Source organism: Vanessa atalanta, chromosome 2 (genome assembly GCF_905147765.1).
Source record: "Vanessa atalanta chromosome 2, ilVanAtal1.2, whole genome shotgun sequence".
Classification (NCBI taxonomy): domain Eukaryota; kingdom Metazoa; phylum Arthropoda; class Insecta; order Lepidoptera; family Nymphalidae; genus Vanessa; species Vanessa atalanta.
The window spans coordinates 9,962,799-9,982,354 of record NC_061872.1 but is presented as its reverse complement, the minus strand read 5'-3'; the positions used below and the strand labels follow the sequence as shown (position 1 = coordinate 9,982,354).

The following is a 19,556-nucleotide window of genomic DNA, read 5'->3' as shown; positions in this document are numbered from 1 at the left end:
TTTTGTTATTTATTTCAAAGTGTTTTTATAAATATAATTTTATTTTTATCACCATTATCCTTGAAAGTAATAATATGATATTTATATAATGAATGACATGTCGGGCTAAAAGTCTTTTATTGGTTTATAAGTAGAAAGTTGCAGTTAAATCTCTTTGGTTGTATTGTTTCTATATGTTTTTAATATCATTAAATAGAAAACATTTTAAAAAGAGATTTCCCGCCATTTTTCTTCGGTTTTCTGTCCACCAAAATTAGTAGAACTAGGAAATTCGATACGTTTTGAAATTTTATTACAAAACAGAGAAAAACGCGGACAAGCCGCGAAAAAACTTTGTGACATTTATGGATTTAACGCAGTATCAGTAAGGGTGGGTCAAAATTGGTTCAAGCTTTTTCAGTCCGGAAATTTTTATGTCAAAGATGAAGCTTACTCTGGTTGACCTGTTGTAGATAAAGTTTACGCAATTTTTGAAAGAGTGGAGAAAAATTGGCTTTACAAAATAGCTAAAAATTTAGAGGTTCAAAAAACTGTTTTGTCCTACTTCAAAAAGGTAAATATATATATATATATATATATATATATGTATTTGGGTGCCACACGTTTTCACTGAAAGAAACCTAATTAATCGTATACTCATTTGCGATTATCTATTCAAACATAATAAAGCCGAACCGTTTTTGAAAAGATTGATCACCAGCGATGAAAAGTGGATTACCTACGTGGATTACCTACCTACAAGAACGTGCGAGAAACATTATGGTAAAGGTCAGTCAAGTTCCACAGACTATAGCGAAACCCGGATTTACCCAAAATAAGCAATATATTTTATTATTATGATCTTCAACCGCCGGCTAAAATCAACATCAAAATCAAAATATACTTTATTCAAGTAGGGTTTTACAAGCACTTTTAAATCGTTACTTAACAAACTATATTAAGTAAAGCTACCGGTTCGGAATGTAGATTCTACTGAGAAGCACCGGCAAGAAACTCTCAATTCGGGTCACTACTGCCAACAGCTGATAAGATTTAAGCAAGAAAAAGAGAAAATACCTCTTGAATTAATAAAGAAAAAAGATACGGTTTTCCATAATGACGACGCCAGACCACATAAATAATTAGCCAATCAGCAAATATTGAGAACTTCGTTGGGAAGTAATGCATCCTCTATATAGATCTTTCACCCTCAATTTTTTTACCGGTTTTGGCCTTTTGATGGTTGTAGGTTAATTTCCAGAGCGGACTGTCAAACTACTAGTCTTAGTTTTTTGATTATTGGTCCCATAATTTCTACAGTAACTTGATTATGTGCCTTTAAAATGTAATTTGCGTATTAAATATGAAAAGACTTTTTCTTCAACCTAATATAAAATATTTGTTTGTATTTTTTGGTAACAATATATCTACAATAAAATAATTTTAGTTTTAAACATAATAAAGTTTTATGTTGTTTAACTAAATTTATAGTAAGTTTTTTTTTTTTTTTATAAAAATATCGAAAGTTAAGAAGTGGAAACGTTTATAATATTTGTATCTTTTTTTTTTTATTTAAATCACGTTCTTTAATCCTATTCAATTCTGTAACTCTAATTCAAATTATATTTATTTGAATACGTAAATACCTGTGAAATAAAAATATATTTATGTATAGTATGAATGGTTATTGTTAAACAATTATATATTAACAATATAGTTTTTTATTGTTTGATTAGAATCAATCAACCAAATCAATTGTTTATTGAAGTAAGTGATTTATAGCACTTAGCACTTACCTTCACTTCACTTAGCACTAACTATATCATTATTGAGTTATTATTCAATACAAATTCAATCGATATATACCGTCTAAATATAGTATATGTAGCAGTGTTTATTTATTTTATACGTTTTTATGGTTTATTTTCTATATATTCATTTATTTTTAACCATGCAAGGTGGAAAATGTCGTAAATTTTATGAAAACAAATGTGGTGGTTTTCAAATGAATTAAATATTTAAATGGGTTCTATACCATTGATATGCGGTTAATGGTGTTCGTGTAAAACTGCCATATCGAATATGCTGTAGCTACATCATATGTGGCCCGTCCAACACGTTTTTACCATAATTAATTTAATAATAATATTTATTTATACTTTTGTTACATGTCACAAGGAAATAGTACAGAAAAATGTTTGTAAATAATTAATTTGAAGTACAAGAAGAGGTCTAAAGGCTAATAGCCATTAACATTTTATATAATATAAGCAATTTTAATATTATTTTTTAATTTGCAAATGCTGATGTAATTATTTTTTCAATAAAATGCTTACATTTTTGAATGAGAATTTATATGAGTTTTATTTTAATGTTTCTGTTAACATATGAAAAGTTTTCGTTGCAATTACATTTACGTTGTTTTTTTTTTTATTTTGAATATTTAAACAGTTAAATCAATTGCATTTATTATCCGGTCCTAACTTGAAAGTTATGAAGTAACTTTTTAAAGAAAATATATATACTAAAAAAAAATGACGCCATAAAGATATTTGGATCTACGACTCACCTTAAGCATTTTCGACGAAAGCACAGGAACTTTGACGTTAAAGTCGTCGATATATATTTAAAATGTCTAAAAACCTACTCTACTGAGATTATTGAAGATATTGCTTTAGTGCCTCTCTGTTGGAGGTAAGTTTCCAAGTTAGTTTCGTAGCATGTTCGCGATCTTAGTCACGGATGGCGAGTCACATTGTGTGTGACCGGATCGAGTGCGCGAGGCGATCTGCAGGCAGTCGCGCCGCCCGCCCTAAAACAACCTGCACTTTGTACGGCGAAAGTCTTGCCTCCGTCACGTACCTTCCCTCCAATTTCTTCTTATTCGTGCGTACTACTTTTACACAACTTCTTATATCTTGTTCGGAGTTAATTACAAGCTGCGAAATAAGATGGTACAATCATAACTATTTGATATGATGGTATTTTTTACCTTGCTATGGCTGTGAGACGGAAACGATGCCTATGAGACAAAATCGTACAATATTTGTTTTTTTTGCTTTTTTCATATTTCAGATAATTAAATTACAGATTTGACTCCAATCAAAATTTAGTTTTATATTTATCACATTCCCCAGAGTGTTAATTTATTAACCTTTTTTTTATTCTTACTACTCGCTGCCTTTTCTATTTCAATATTTGAATCTGTTTTTAATTTTGCAGAGCTGATTAATGCTTTCTGAGGACTTGATTATAAATTATATTTTTAATGTACCTTCGAAACAAATCCGATACTATTAGGTAAGTTATTCGAAAAATAAACTTTATAATGTTAGAGATTGTGTTTCTTTCTTGATTTTAAAACTGTATTAAAAATATTTTCATTGCATTTTTTTTTATCGTATGATATATAATTAAAAAACGTTTTAATTTTATCAGTATTTGATATGTATATTCCCTGTTTAATTAGAGAAAATTATTGGTACCTAAAAGGTTAGAAAGGACGTTCGACAAACCTTTAATATTAAAAACGTTTGACAGAGGTTTCTAATAAAACGCCAATTGATATCAGCAATATAATAATGATATATATATTATATTATTAATAGAATATTTAAAGATAATAAAATAAAAAGATACGCTTCATTGGTACAAAATAATTTTAGCTGAGAAAATTATGACGTAACACTGGGCTAACACTAGTAATTATTATTTTATGTATGAAAGCTACAAATACATTTATTCGTGCAAAATGTGCACTGGAACATAATAAGCCGTTGTTGTCGATTCTTGTGAAGCATATAGCTCCGACCGAGACTGGTACAGGATGACACCACGAATATGATCCCCGATTAATAAATTTGGGGTTAATAAAGCATCATTACAAAGCGTTGCCGGTAACGTAAATACAATGACATGCGGCTGTTTACTTAATTGAATTCTCGTATCGTTGATGAAATTTAATTATAATGTCTCGTGCAGCCTCCTATTTATGTTTAAATGATTTTGCCTAAATATTATTTTAGAGATTGTGACAAACATTCGTACCTACTATATGTGTATAAGTGCTTTATGTATTGTATTATTTTTATTTTTTATTGTGGTATTTTACGTTTACTTACGTGAATATTTTTGTGCTTGAAATATTTTGATACCGATTCATCCAAAATATTCTACATTTAATTTGGTGATATGGCTTTGCAAGTCGGTCTATGTAGATCCCTCTCATTCACCATATACCCTCAGGGGTGGATTTCTCTATAGCGTAAGTTGGGCTTAGGGCGCCTAAATTTAGGGGGCAGCAAAAATGGTTGTGGACTGTTTTTTTAGTAGTTGGTGTAACATTTAATTCACAAACAAGTCAACCTTCAAAGATTCAGAAAATATCAAATAACATTTATGAAAACTTCATTTTTTCTTTCATTGATATATTTATACCTAGATTTTATTAATAGATTGTGCATAATCTGATTTTTTCAAATATTTATTATTATTTCATATATTTACGTACGCATTTTTCAATGTGGGTGTCTAGAAGTACACTTTTAACTTATTCAATACTTTAATACGATAGAAAGACAAAACACTTTGTACATAGGCGGGCTTCATTCTAAAATAAACCTGTACCTGGCTGATAAGATGACTTTAGAAAGTAGAGAAAAAATCATTTCATTCACCGATTTACAGATTACTGATTCTCATACCTCAAAGGAGTGTGGAATTATAATGTCTGCCTATTGCAATTTGTATGCTTATTAAATAATTAGTCTTAAGCTTTAATGTAATTTTATTTTGGAATTTGAAAATTGTATCCCTAAAGAAAGGCAAAGGAAGGCATATATATTGAAAGTGGTTAGGCATCAACTCATTATCAGACATTTTTTTTGTATTTAATTTACAACATCCACGGGCTCACAGTTGCCTGTGCCTTTTTTACATTTTATTTTTATAAATTATGGCGTTATTTTATATTTTTACTGAACATCAGCAGATATTCGCTGGACTTCGAGCTTGACGTCTTCTTTTTGACACTTTTTTTTATTTAAAATAATATATAATTGATATGATATCCGAATTGTAAGTCTATTCATTCACGCTCGTAATATCTCTTTTTTGTTATTCCTTTAACTTATGATGCTTTCGGCTGTCACGTATTTCTCTAAGTAATATTGACGTTGCCAGCATGTACGATAAAAATAAATAAATCCTAATTAAACTTTATGATGCTTCGATGTATTATTATAAATGACAGTTTCTGTCGTGAACTTATGTACGATAGGAAAAACAGTGTCGTAATATTTATAGTGAATAGGCAGATTTTTGTTTTATTTTTAAATACGATTGTAACTGACATATACACACTGATACGCTTCTATTTTTCTTTTACTAAATACTGTACAAGTATATTGTACAAGTTTCTCACTCTGTCATAGATAACATTTTTTTTTTTTTAATTATGATTGTTTTTTACATAAAACTACTTTATTTAAATAAGAATTATTCTTTATTATCGTTTAAGAGCTATAGTTTGGAATATAGTACATTAAGGGATTATTAATGTAAAAGATCTACTGGAGTGACATGGGGGTAAAATTGACTATAACAAACTGCCTCTCTCTCCGCTGCCGTACAACACTTTTGTGTTGTCTTGTATTCGTGACTATCATATTCTTCGTTTCTATATATTATTTTAATATTAAGAAAAATATACAAGTATATTAATATATATTTTTAATTTATTTTACTCTAAATTTATAAGTTTTCTTTAATTATATTATCATCGGAAACCTGTACGTTGTCCCGTGACAACCACATTATTTATCTTGAAGTTGAATTGAGGTGTCGTGATACGCCAGATCGATTAATAAGTAAGCATCGGCTTTTGTCGCAACTAAAACAAAATTCTATTTTATTAAAAAAAAAAATTTTTGGTGTTGATAATTTTTCATTTTAGAAGAAATTTAATTTCTAGATAACTCATGAACAAAAACTTTGTGGTTTCAGCGATGTGGATATAAGACGCAAAAACTCTTTTAATGTCCCATTCAAGGGGCGGATTCTTGTGGACTAATTACGTTAAAACCGTCCACGGTCTGCCCAGACAATGGTTCTTTTGTCACCATTTCGTTAAAAAACGCCGGAATTTGAATGCCTTATACCCATTAGCTGTGATTACTCAAAGTTCTTTTGAATATAAAAAAGAGGTACATCTGCAAAAAGATTGAAGATTATAATATGAGAGTATTTTATTGAATAAAGATCAACACATATAATAAAATACGTTTATTTCTAAAATTGAGTTTTAGCATAAAACTTAGTTTTAAAAGGTGCTAAGTTGATGTTTCTTAAAAGTAATTTTACCATTTTGATTTTGGATATATAGCTATTGGTACATTATCTAAATAATAGATAGACCGCTGGTTTAAATTAAAATGTTCTTCGAGTAGCCGATACAACGCTATGGAATTTGAAAAGAGCCTTGGAAAGCAATTGATATTTCAATATAATTATCTTTGTCACGCCACCACTGCCTGTTGGAAATTTGAAACATATGTATGTATATATGTACATATATCCGAGTATGTATGAAAAATAAACTTGATCACTGATATTTACTGATATTTAAATTGATTTTTTTTTTAATTATAATATTAACTGTTAATTAATATTAGTTTTATTTTAGGTTTACTACTTATGTATTACTTTTGTTTCTGATATGTTTTGTTTTTATTTTTCTATAGGTAATTAATTGTTACCACCTATAAGACGACTGACAGTGATGAAAGTGATGAATGAAATAAAAAAAATTATCAGTTTTAAAAATATTGTCGTCGTAAGAAGCAATTTTTTAATGTTTTTTTAAAAACTACTTTTTTTTTTAAATAATACATGAATCGATGTGTCGTACAGTAAGAATATCGTTTCATTTATTAGGTGGATCATTTGGCCTTGTATAGCATGCAAAATAAACTAAAGTAACTCTGTATGAGTCCCAGTCCTAGGCTTAAGCCTCCTCTCCTTTTGAGGTAAATGATTGAACCTTTTTCCCACGTTGCTTTAATCCTTGTTGGAGAATTTCGTCCGCAACGTTCACATCAAGATTTATTCACTGTCGAGTGTGAGATGAATTATAAACAGGATCTTCATAAGTAAAATAAATACGTGACATTTGTTACCCATTTACAAAGTTATTTTTGACTGTATCCTGTAAACGAATAATACAGGAATTTGTTTATAGTCGATTAGGCAAGTTTACATATCTTAATCGACTCCGATAGAAAGTATAGAGCGAATTACTTTGACAATATTGATATTGCGGAAACAGAACCATTGTAGAAAACTTTAATACAATTGTATACAATTTCGAACTGTTTTATACTTGTTTGTAAGGGAAACCTGAATCCGGTAAATTAATTACATCTTAAAGTAGGTACAGACGTCGGTCGTAAATTTTCTTAGACCTATCTAATACTTTTACGAGAACATAAATCGTGGTTATAAAATATTGTTACGTTTTTTGGCAGTTTTGGCATATTTATAAGATGTACTTAATAGAGAGACATTTCGAATAATTTAAAATGACAATGTATCACAATGGTTTATTTCTGTTTATGGACGATGTTATCTACAAAAAAGGCAGTACGTGCTTAAAATTGCGAAACAATATGCAAATATTAATCACCTTAAGTATCTTACTAGATGATGATAATTTATTCTCGTTTTCGTTTAAAAATATATATAAAAGAAAAAAGGTCAAGCTTAAGCAATTTTAAAACGATTTTATTTAATCTACATTCTAAACCGAGCAAAACTCGTGTTTGGAAAAATCGTGTTTGTTGTTTTACTCTACTGTTTTCTGTTGTGAACTGTTTATTATTTCTCTAAACTTCGACACGACACTCGTGTTCATTTCTTTGATACTTTTATAATGCACTGAAAATAAAAAAATAAGCTAAGCATGATTACTTTTAATAATTACGCAAATAACTTATTTCACGTCTTAGAAAATGTAGGTGTGTTTATAAATTCGCCATCACGCTTAATAAGCCAGCAGTCGTGATTGTCGAAATTTACCACGGCCTACGTGTCCATTAGCGTGCTGGCAACTAGGGCCCCAATTCGACAAACAAATTGTCAGTTTATCACAATCGAATTCAAAGGTAATCGTTCCTTTCATTCGATTACCGAGGTGGTAGGACTTCATGCAAGTCCGTCTGGGTAGGTTACCCCCTATTAATCAGATAGTCTGCCGCCAAGTAACTTGGTATTGTTGTGTTCCAGTCTACCGCCAAGTAGCAATACTTGGTATTTTTGTGTTCCAGTTTGAAGGATGAGTGAGCCAGTGTAACTACAGGCACGGGAAATAACTTCTCAAGGTTAGTGGCGCATTGGCGAAGTAAGGGATGGTTAATATTTCTAACAGCGCCAATGTCTATGGGCGGGGGTGACCATTTTAGGAGTAGAATCGGGACACATTACTGTAATAAGTTAGTAGAATTGCCCCCTTCGACACTTACTGTGGAATACCAAGTTGATCAACAGAGAAATTTAGAAACAATCGCATATGATTTATCAGTTGTGTAGTTTATGTTTCATGGACGATAGCTAATCAAGTTAAATTATTGATTCATCAGATAACTTTGATCTCTTGAAAAATTAAAATAAGTAATTATTTTACGTAAAATGCAACAATTATACCATATAAATACGAAAGATTATATATCATTATTGTAATAAAATTAGCCAGAGTAATCATTGCTACTGATTATGTGAAGTACAAAAATAAATGATGGGACCAACAATAAAAAAAATTAAAAAGAAAATTTTAATTTTAAACGATTCATTATTATTCTTATATTATTTTGGCAACAATATCAATTATAAATTCTTATTATTAAAACATATTACATATCTTAGTAAGAATTATTATAACCTAACCCAAACAGGGTAATAAAGAACATAATTATTATGTTATATATATTAACGTTAAATAACGTTAAAATATGGAATGTTATTTTATAGTCAATTTTAAAACTACATTGTTTTCCTTTAATTTCGAGTATTTATATGTTCCATTATAACGTTATTGTTATAATTTTTACACAATAACAAATAACGTTACGTTACGCAATACACAGCAACAATATAATTATTAATTAATAATGGTTTAAAATATTTAAACTCAACACGAAACAATCGAATTACATACTATATTATATTGTATAGTATCTAGCGCATCTAATCTTATAAAATTATATAAAATTTTCACAAATACATATTCGAATTGTACGTATAATTGTCTTTTTTCTGATTTATAAATGCTTACGAATATCGTGTACCAATAAATTCTTCAAATAGTTGTCGTTATTCGCGAAGCATTCCACGATATCGAAATGGTCCATATCGTCCTTTATTTCTAAGTACATGTTCTGCATTAAGCAAGTGTTGTAGAGCAATTCATAGAACTCTCTGGATTGTTTCTTGAATGTCGGACTGTCGTTTTGTGCAGCTAAAATATACACCCTTACTTTTCTCGCTTGGAGGTGGGTGAAGCAGTCGAACTGAGGCGAAAGCGGGACAGCCCATTCACGTGGGAGCTGGATAGCTATATTCATAGTGGTGTGTACTAATTCACGTATGTCAAAAATTCCGGAGATGAGGAAAGCTCCTTGAAGCCTGCGAGATCCTGGTGTGTTCTCGAGGAAATCTGAATTTGATAGCAATTTTGCAACCAGATATGCTCCAGCACTATGACCAGCGAAGTATACACCTCTGGAAAAAAAAAATATATGACTTTGCGTGTCTTAATAATTGAAATAATAGGCTGTGTGCGAGTTATTTATATACATTCATGTCACTGATGTAATGTTAATATATATATATAAATTTTAGTCAAGTGTTCTTTGTGTAATTGTGTGTTGCAAAAAATTTAGTCTATATCACTATTTGTACTTAAGATAAGCGAGACTAAAACACCTACATACATACATACATACATTACATTAGCAGCCTGTAAATTTCCCACTGCTGGGCTAAAGGCCTCCTCTCCCTTTGAGGAGAAGGCTTGGAGCATATTCCACCACGCTGCTCCAATGCGGTTTGGTGGAATACACATGTGGCAGAATTTCGTTGAAATTAGGCACATGCAGGTTTCCTAACGATGTTTTTCTTCACCGGCGAGCACGAGATGAATTATAAACACAGATTAAGCAAATGAAAATTCATTGGTGCTTGCCTAGTTTGAACCCGAAATCATCGGTTAAGATGCACGCGTTCTAACCACTGGGCCATTTCGGCTCGAAAACACATACCTAATTCCAAATATTCATTGAAAGGTAATATCGTTTCTGCCTAAAAGTGACAATGATTTTTCAATTTTAATATACCGCAAAATTTTATATTTTACTGCCGGCATTCAACGGTCTCACCTGTGTCAAATTTAAATTAGGATTTTACAATCATTTTAGCAGTTGGCCTTATAGGTTAACGTTTATGGTCTCGGCAGATGCTCAAACTTTGTCTCGGGACAAATCTTTACCTATAATACCAAATCAGTACTTAATATATTTTTCACTTGATCAGGCTGACGTTCGAAATTTTTATATGGCAACACAAAATTCTTGTCTTAAAAACCTTAGTCGCTCCTCCCTAGAATCCGTCGCTGATGTCGTTTTTATTCTATTTTTATAGACAAAATTTTGCGAGTTTGTCAAAACATGTGGTTTGAAATTTTAACATATTTTAATGTTATTGTGAGTAAAAAATATACATCACCTTGAAATTATAATCAATTAAATTACGATATCGTAAATCGTCGAAAGACTAAGAACGGTGATTAAACTATATTATGTTTTAGTTAATGTGCACCAGCAAGTTGCCCAGCGAAATATAGGATAATATTGACAATTGAAAGTTTGTGTGCGATTCATTCACACTTATCTTTAAAAATAGGTATTGTTGTGTTCCAGTCTGCCGCCAAGTAGCAATACTTGGTATTGTTGTGTTCCAGTTTGAAGGATGAGTGAGCCATTGTAACTACAGGCACGGGAAATAACTTCTCAAGGTTAGTGGCGCATTGGCGAAGTAAGGGATGGTTAATATTTCTAACAGCGCCAATGTCTATGGGCGGGGGTGACCATTTTAGGAGTAGAATCGGGACACATTACTGTAATAAGTTAGTAGAATTGCCCCCTTCGACACTTACTGTGGAATACCAAGTTGATCAACAGAGAAATTTAGAAACAATCGCATATGATTTATCAGTTGTGTAGTTTATGTTTCATGGACGATAGCTAATCAAGTTAAATTATTGATTCATCAGATAACTTTGATCTCTTGAAAAATTAAAATAAGTAATTATTTTACGTAAAATGCAACAATTATACCATATAAATACGAAAGATTATATATCATTATTGTAATAAAATTAGCCAGAGTAATCATTGCTACTGATTATGTGAAGTACAAAAATAAATGATGGGTACAACAATAAAAAAAATTAAAAAGAAAATTTTAATTTTAAACGATTCATTATTATACTTATATTATTTTGGCAACAATATCAAATATAAATTCTTATTATTAAAACATATTACATATCTTAGTAACAATTATTATAACCTAACCCAAGCAGGGTAATAAAGAACATAATTATTATGTTATATTTATTAACGTTAAATAACGTTATAATATGGAATGTTATTTTATAGTCAATTTTAAAACTACATTGTTTTCCTTTAATTTCGAGTATTTATATGTTCCATTATAATGTTATTGTTATAATTTTTACACAATAACAAATAACGTTACGTTACGCAAAACACAGCAACAATACAATTATTAATTAATAATGGTTTAAAATATTTAAACTCAACACGAAACAATCGAATTAAATACTATATTATATTGTATAGTTATCTAGCGCATCTAATCTTATAAAATTATATAAAATTTTCACAAATATATATTCGACTTGTACATATAATGGTCTTTTTTCTGATTTATAAATGCTTACGAATATCGTGTACCAATAAATTCTTCAAATAGTTGTCGTTATTCGTGAAGCATTCCACGATATCGAAATGGTCCATATCGTCCTTTATTTCTAAGTACATGTTCTGCATTAAGCAAGTGTTGTAGAGCAATTCATAGAACTCTCTGGATTGTTTCTTGAATGTGGGACTGTCGTTTTGTGCAGCTAAAATATACACCCTTACTTTTCTCGCTTGGAGGTGGGTGAAGCAGTCGAACTGAGGCGAAAGCGGGACAGCCCATTCACGTGGGAGCTGGATAGCTATATTCATAGTGGTGTGTACTAATTCACGTAAGTCAAAAATTCCGGAGATGAGGAAAGCTCCTTGAAGCCTGCGAGATCCTGGTGTGTTCTCGAGAAAATCTGAATTTGATAGCAATTTTGCAACCAGATATGCTCCAGCGCAATGACCGGCGAAGTATACACCTCTGAAAAATATATATATATATGACTTTGCGTGTCTTAATAATTGAAATAATAGGCTGTGTGCGAGATATTTATACACACTAATGTCACTGATGTAATGTTAAAAAATAAAACACTTGATTAAATAGTAATTGAATTAGGTAAATTAAATTTTAGTCAAGTGTTCTTTGTGTAATTGTGTGTTGCAAAAAATTTAGTTATATCAATATTTGTACTTAAGATATGCGAGACTAAAACACATACCTAATTCCAAATATTCATTAATAGGTAATATAGTTTCTGCCTAAAACTGACAATGATTTTTCAATTTTAATATACCGCAAAATTTTATATTTTACTGCCGGCATTCAACGGTCTCACCTGTGTCATATTTAAATTAGGATTTTACAATAATTTTAGAAGTTGGCCTTATAGGTTAACTTTTATGGTCTCGGCAGATGCTCAAACTTTGTCTCGGGACAAATCTTTGCCTATAATACCAAATCAGTACTTAATATCTTTTTCACTTGATCAGGCTGACGTTCGAAATTTTTATATGGCAACACAAAATTCTTGTCTTAAAACCCTTAGTCGCTCCTCCCTAGAATCCGTCGCTGATGTCGTTTGTATTCTATTTTTATAGGCAAAATTTTGCGAGTTTGTTAAAACATGTGGTTTGAAATTTTAACATATTTTATTGTTATTGTGAGATAAAAATATACATCACCTTGAAATTATAATCAATTAAAATACGATATTGTAAATCGTCGAAAGACTAAGAACGGTGATTAAACTATATTATGTTTTAGTTAATGTGCACCAGCAAGTTGCCCAGCGATATATAGGATAATATTGACAATTGAAAGTTTGTGTGCGATTCATTCACACTTATCTTTAGAAATAGTTCATTGCCTAATTGCGCGTTCGATTAAGTTCATCTCTGTTGTACATCGGTTTTCAATTTAAATATATCGAAAACATTATGTTTTGCTAGCTGTTCTTCGCAGTTTCATCAGCGTTCTATTTCGTTTATACGTGTTGAACAGTTTGTCATATTATTTGACGTTATAGACGTTATATATTGCCGCTCTTAACTGTTGGTGTCGCTGATCCACTCTATAATAAAGCCTTTGCATTATCTTATATAGTCTTTTTTTAAATCTTCCTTATAAAATGGAATGATAATCGCAAAAATATGTTTTCAAATCAAATTTATTGTTCCTATGGTTTACGCGGACACAAACACTTAAAGTTAGGAAAATACTCTTATTAGAAATAACCAACCCAGAACCTAAGAGACTCTGGCCTTAGATCAAAAGTCAAATGATCTGGTGGCCGACGCTTTTAACACTAAAAAACCTTTAAACAAAAATTACGAGAAACTAATTAATAACACCATCTTTATTGAAAAATGAATAGAGACGACCAAGTAAAGGAGGTCGCGGTTACAATGGGATCGACACCTTTTGTGATTCCTAATTAGTGGGTACTTTCGAAACAAGATCGATGGGTTTTGTTTATTGAATTTCTCTTTAATTATTGTATATTTTCAAGTGAAGCGACAGAAGTGGTATGACTTTTAATTAATATCAAACTATTTTGAGTTAATTTGCCGGTTTTGATACGAAAGGCTCGATACAAATATAACCAATTATTGCAAAAATATTCAAGTAATTTGCTATTTTAACGAAAGCAGCAAAAAATTATTTACCATTTTTTATTTATATATTAAAATTAAATATCGTACGAATATTTTTTTGGAAGTTTTTAGATTGTTTACTCTAGAAAGTATCAGTAAATCGGCGCTATTTTTGCCTCAAAAGTACAAATTGACTCCTTAGAGTTTTGTTTTCCCTGTTTAAATTCCGAGTAGAAGACCGCTGCAGTCTGGAGTCATACGAACTTGACCGTGCTGTCTCAACAGACAATTTATTAGTATGGCTTCTGTAGGGCTTTGCTCTTTATAATACTTCCATGTCGGACGCGCTGTTTTGTCACTTCACATGGAAAAGTAAGCGTAATCTAATTTGAAAGGTGTAAAAACGATTTATTTCTCCTTCGTCCTTCATTCATAAGTGTTCACGAGTCTGTGGCATAAAGCAACATTGCTCAGACGATTGCTTCGTGTATACGCGACAGATCATGCGAGTCCTAAACTCGATTATACTTTTTGGAGCGAAGTTTGCCATAGTATTTCTGACTCACAGAAAATATACCGTTTTAATTGATTTTTGTTATAAATTATTTTTCATTTAAAGTAATTATTGATATCGTTGATTGTTATTTGTTATTGTCAAGTCAGTTATTCATTATCTATCTATTCTTTTTAAAAAGTCATCACTTCTGTTCGGTAGAGATAAAATATATAAAAAAAGGATAAATTTCATTGAGTTTTTTTATTAAATTAAACGTTAATGCCGACCTTTAAAAGTCTTAATGACATTGACGTCGGTGACAAAATTGAATGCATAAGATTCGATTTAAGATAAATTCGATTAGATGAGTTTGACAGCATGAAATTCGAGGGGCATTTTATTTAAATTATAACCATCATTTACGTTGATAACTGAAAACGATCTATACAAAGTATCGAGAGATATATAATAAACTAGTTAATGCCATGGCTTCGGCTGTGCAGATTTTTGTTCAGCGTCAAGTTATAATTTGATGTTTTATTTGATTTGTCCACAAAATAACATGATATTATTTTTCTTTTACAATAAAAACTCATACAAACATTATCTATACATATAATAAAATTGGAGTGTCTGTTTGTAATTTTAAAATAACCGCTTTTTACTAAATGCATATGTATGTATACACGGTACATATACCTAAATATTTTTTTTACAATTTTTGTCTGTTTGTCTGTTTGTTCCGGCTAATCTCTGGAACGGCTGGACGGATTTTGAAAGGACTTTTATTGGCAGATAGCTGATGTAATAAGGAGGAACTTATGCTACTTTAATTTTAGAATTATATGTAAAATTATAATAAAGACACGCTTTTTTATTAAATTCAAACGCGCACGCAGTCGCGGGCACAGCTAGTCTTTAATAAAAACGCGCAGTTAGAGTTCATTAACTCAATACGAACAACGAAACAGTTTTCATCTTATACTGAATATATTTTATATAAGGCTTTTATGAGAAGTGAGGTTGAGTTCGTCGGTGCTGTCTGGCAACCATCTTTTAGGGTGCAATCGCAAGGCTTTTCACGACAGTTGTATCTCTCATAGACATCCTTACAAAAAACGACTGACTGAATTTCAATGAATATCTCTTCGATGTAGACGAGAATATCTTGATCTTCGTTTCCAACATAAAGTAGTATAAAACACAGTAAATTGCGGCGACCAGACGGTTGCGTGTCATTATTAGTTCCGTGTATCGAAACATTTCACAAAAACTTGCGAATCAATCTCTCATTATATAATTGGCATTATATATAAATATATGCTAAGTAAATAACGAAAATATATAAATCAATACTTGGCATCAAAATCATTCATAATTTTCATCGTGCCTTAATAATAAAATGAAAATGATAACTTCTTTTATTAGCTTCTCACTTCGTAAATGTGAGTACTTTCCGATTCTGATTATTATATAATCAGAAATTGTAATTGAATTACTTTGTAAATTTAATTATTGTGCTTATTTTATATTTTACTTATTATGTAATTAATTATAAGGGCAGGTAAAATTAAGTCATCATGACACTTTTTATAAATTGTAAATGTTCTGAACATTAGTTATTAGTGCGTGATACAAATTATGTTATTTTTACTTATTTAAAATATGTATACTGTAAGTGCATGAAAGAGCCGAGATGCCCTAGTGGTTAGAACGCGTGCACCTAAACCGATAATTGCAGGTTCAAACTCAGGCAGGCACCACTGAATTTTCATGTGCTTAATTTGTGTTTATAATTCATCTCGTGCTCAGCGGTGAAGCTATACCTCGTGAGGAAACCTGCATGTGTCTAATTTCAATGAAATTCTGCCACATGTATATTCCACTAACCCGCATTGGAGCAGCGTGGTAGAATATGCTCCAATCTTCTCGAAGGGAGAGGAGGCCTTAGCCCAGCAGTGGGAAATTTACCAATCTGATATATATGCTCATATTTTAATGAAATATTATTGTTTTTTATAATGGTGCTATACTTGCGTGTGTACTTAATGCGTTTAAATGTTGTGTGTGGTTGTGGTTGTGGTTTTTATCTTATTATTGAAATCAATTTTATTGTTTTGACAAAAAACAAACATCTATAATAGTATATACTAATTTTTTCCAAATTGAAATCAGAGCTATGAAATATTCGTTCTTTTCGATATTATAAGAGGCAATTTGCCCGTCAGCACGAATATTACCTGTATTTCTTTGACATATTTTAAATTACCTTGATCCCATCTTCTCGGCATACTCGAACACGAATCTTGCCGCGTTGAGTATCTGGTTGACGATCTCTGGTAATGTGGCGGTTGGACACAAATCATATCCAACAACGATTGTCTTGATTCTGAATCTGTGGAGCGGTTGTGCTGGATACCGTGACACTTCTCGCGATAGCTCCTGCCAGTAACCACCGTGCACGAAGACTAGTATAGGGGAATCTAAAAATATAATTTAAAAAAAACTTGTTAATAATAAATTATTAAATTATGGATTTCTGTTTTAAAGGTCTTTACGCCTTTTTGTAACTATAATCACTGCATTTGTTAACCTCGACACGGATTGGAGAGACTGCGGAAACGTAAGAACATACGGTGCCCTATTTGTGCCGTGTTCCAAAGAACGAAGAGTTCTATGCACTTCTTAAATTTTTGTTTTCTTATCAAGGCCATTGACGGATCAATACACCATTCCTTACAAATTACGTCAATGGTAGTCAGTCGCCCCTAACTTCAAACAGAAATAGCAATAAAAATATTAGCCGGCAATAAGATGAATTGATAAAAAAGTTTCCATCGTTGTACTCGTTGGCATATATACGATACGTATTGTCGACGTATAGACCACCTTTAATAATGAGGTATCCACCCAGACGGGCACAGAGCCACATAGTTAATTCCTATAAATATCGATATTTCAATTATTAATCGTAGAGTTTCATAAGTAGGTAATTATAAACTGTCAAACTTGTCATAAAATATAATTATCAAAACGTGATGTCTTTGGTCTAATAGATTTCGATACATTTAATTACGTTATCTATTCTGTTTTAATGACTTTAAAAATACGAAGACTTTTAGATATTACTCAATAATTATAAACGATAAAAATACAAAGCAATTATAATATTTAACAAAGAATAACAAGATGTTTGCAATTTTCCTGTGTTATTTATTAAGAGGTTATAATTATGAACTCAGTTATTTTTACCTTGAGTAGTCAATTAAAACAATATTTTATGGTTAAGGGAAAATGGATCAGCTGAGGTTATAATAACGAAAGGTTTTTTGATTCGGTAATCATAATGTTCAAACTAACTAATAATAAAAATTAGGGTTAAAATTTTCGTGTTTCTAACTTCAAAAAACAAAAAATAAAATAAAAAACCAAAATTACTCCAAGTTGAAATATCAAAAAATATTTTCTATGTTGATGCTTCCGTTATGAAATAAACCTGTTTCAAATTTCAACTTTCTAGACTTAGAAGCTTTGTCTGTGCGTTGATAGATAGTCAGTCAGGGCAAACGATTTTATTAGTAGAGCTGTGAAAGGATGTCTGTCCTTCAATCACGCTCGATCAGCTGGTCGTAATTTGATATATTTTGGTCTATATGTAGATTATATCATGAATAGGATATCGGGTACGTTTTTTTATATTGATAAAAAAAAAATCACGCCGAGCGCAGCCGTAATGTATCGTTTTCACAGTATATATTTTACTTACTATAATTACACCCCTACCATATCTATGTGTCGTACACATACATACACATAAAAATAATGGACTTCCAATCAATCATTTCTTAAAGTTTAACTTCATTTATTAAATTTAAAATAGTTTAATCAAATTGTAAATTAATGAAACCAGTCAATTTAAAACAACATCGCTACATTGTAGAATAGGTGAATTACGATTTCCGACCAAAACGGAAATGCCATGACAGTGTGACAAGTAAATCTATATAAAATTTCCATTTCAAAGATTATTTTGATAAATTCGATTAAAACTATAAAGTGTAACTTTTCGGTAATTAATTGGAATCACAGTAGTAATAACTACAAAAGCGATATTGTGGCGTCAAACTTCGACGGAGAGTGTGGCGCCGGTTTTTGGCTGGTTTATAGCTTAGAGACTAACTAATCTGGAAGTTCCACGTATTGCTTTTTATTAGATATATATAGATATATGTTACAGTCAATTTCAGTCCGAATACATTCAGTATCAAATATAACGAATAAGGAATACTTAATTTTTGTTAATCGGTCAAGGTAACAGGCTCTACCATTTTAAACATATAGTACATGACATGAAGAAAGTCGTCCTGAGCAATTTCGATCACGGCGCCCAACCTCGAGAAAGACTAGCCAGCTACTCAATGTCCTGCGTATTATTGTACAAAAGTGTGTATGTACACACAGGTCTTCATCACTCTCATAGTCCGACACGATCGAAAGTGTAGGCACAGGACCAACGGCTTTACGTACTTTCCGAGAGACGAGTGTGCAAACTGTTACAGAGAACTTATCGTTAGAAAACCCGAAAAACTTTTTATCGGCCCGATCTGGGGTTTGAACCCAAGACCTCGTGATAGCCAATAGACCAAGAATGATAAACTCCAATTAATCGTATGATGTAATATTTTAAAATTTACGTTTGGTTGAAGCGTGATGTTTTTGGCTATCGTACGTCACTCCTCTGGTTATCTTATTGAGTAGAAAACATATTTATTTGATTACGTAACGAAACTATTTAACCTTAAACTTACACAAAATTAATTACCTAAATAAAAGTAACTAGTTCTGGTAATTTATTTAAGTTATATTTAAAAAAAAATTCAACTATAGTTCCAGGTTCGTTTTTACTTTGAGTACAATAGAAGTTTGAATCGTTTCGATGGTGATACGTCATAATGACATTATAAAACACAATAAATGTGCTTGTTTTGTGCGACTGACCTTTACTT

General features: G+C 31.0%; 2 protein-coding genes across 3 annotated transcripts in view; both read right to left on the bottom strand.

Annotated features, from left to right (window-relative positions):
- The window catches only part of LOC125073729, a 54,922-nt gene extending 52,193 nt beyond the window's left edge, over positions 1–2,729 (bottom strand). The window contains exon 1 of the mRNA XM_047684744.1: positions 2,549–2,729. Within this exon, the coding sequence (XP_047540700.1) occupies positions 2,549–2,557 (9 nt within the window). The 5' untranslated portion in view covers positions 2,558–2,729. The remainder of the gene's footprint in view (positions 1–2,548) is intronic.
- Positions 2,730–8,984: 6,255 nt separating this feature from the next.
- Positions 8,985–19,556, bottom strand: part of LOC125074142 (kynurenine formamidase) — a 35,589-nt gene continuing 25,017 nt past the window's right edge. The window contains exons 4-5 of one of the 2 annotated variants that reach the window (XM_047685381.1): positions 16,820–17,033; positions 8,985–9,750 (exon numbers count right to left, since the gene is read on the bottom strand). In XM_047685381.1, the coding sequence (XP_047541337.1) occupies positions 9,291–9,750; positions 16,820–17,033 (674 nt within the window). In that variant the 3' untranslated portion in view covers positions 8,985–9,290. Of the gene's footprint in view, positions 9,751–11,619; positions 12,439–16,819; positions 17,034–19,556 lie in introns of those variants that run through there. The other variant, XM_047685373.1, reaches the window with a different exon arrangement.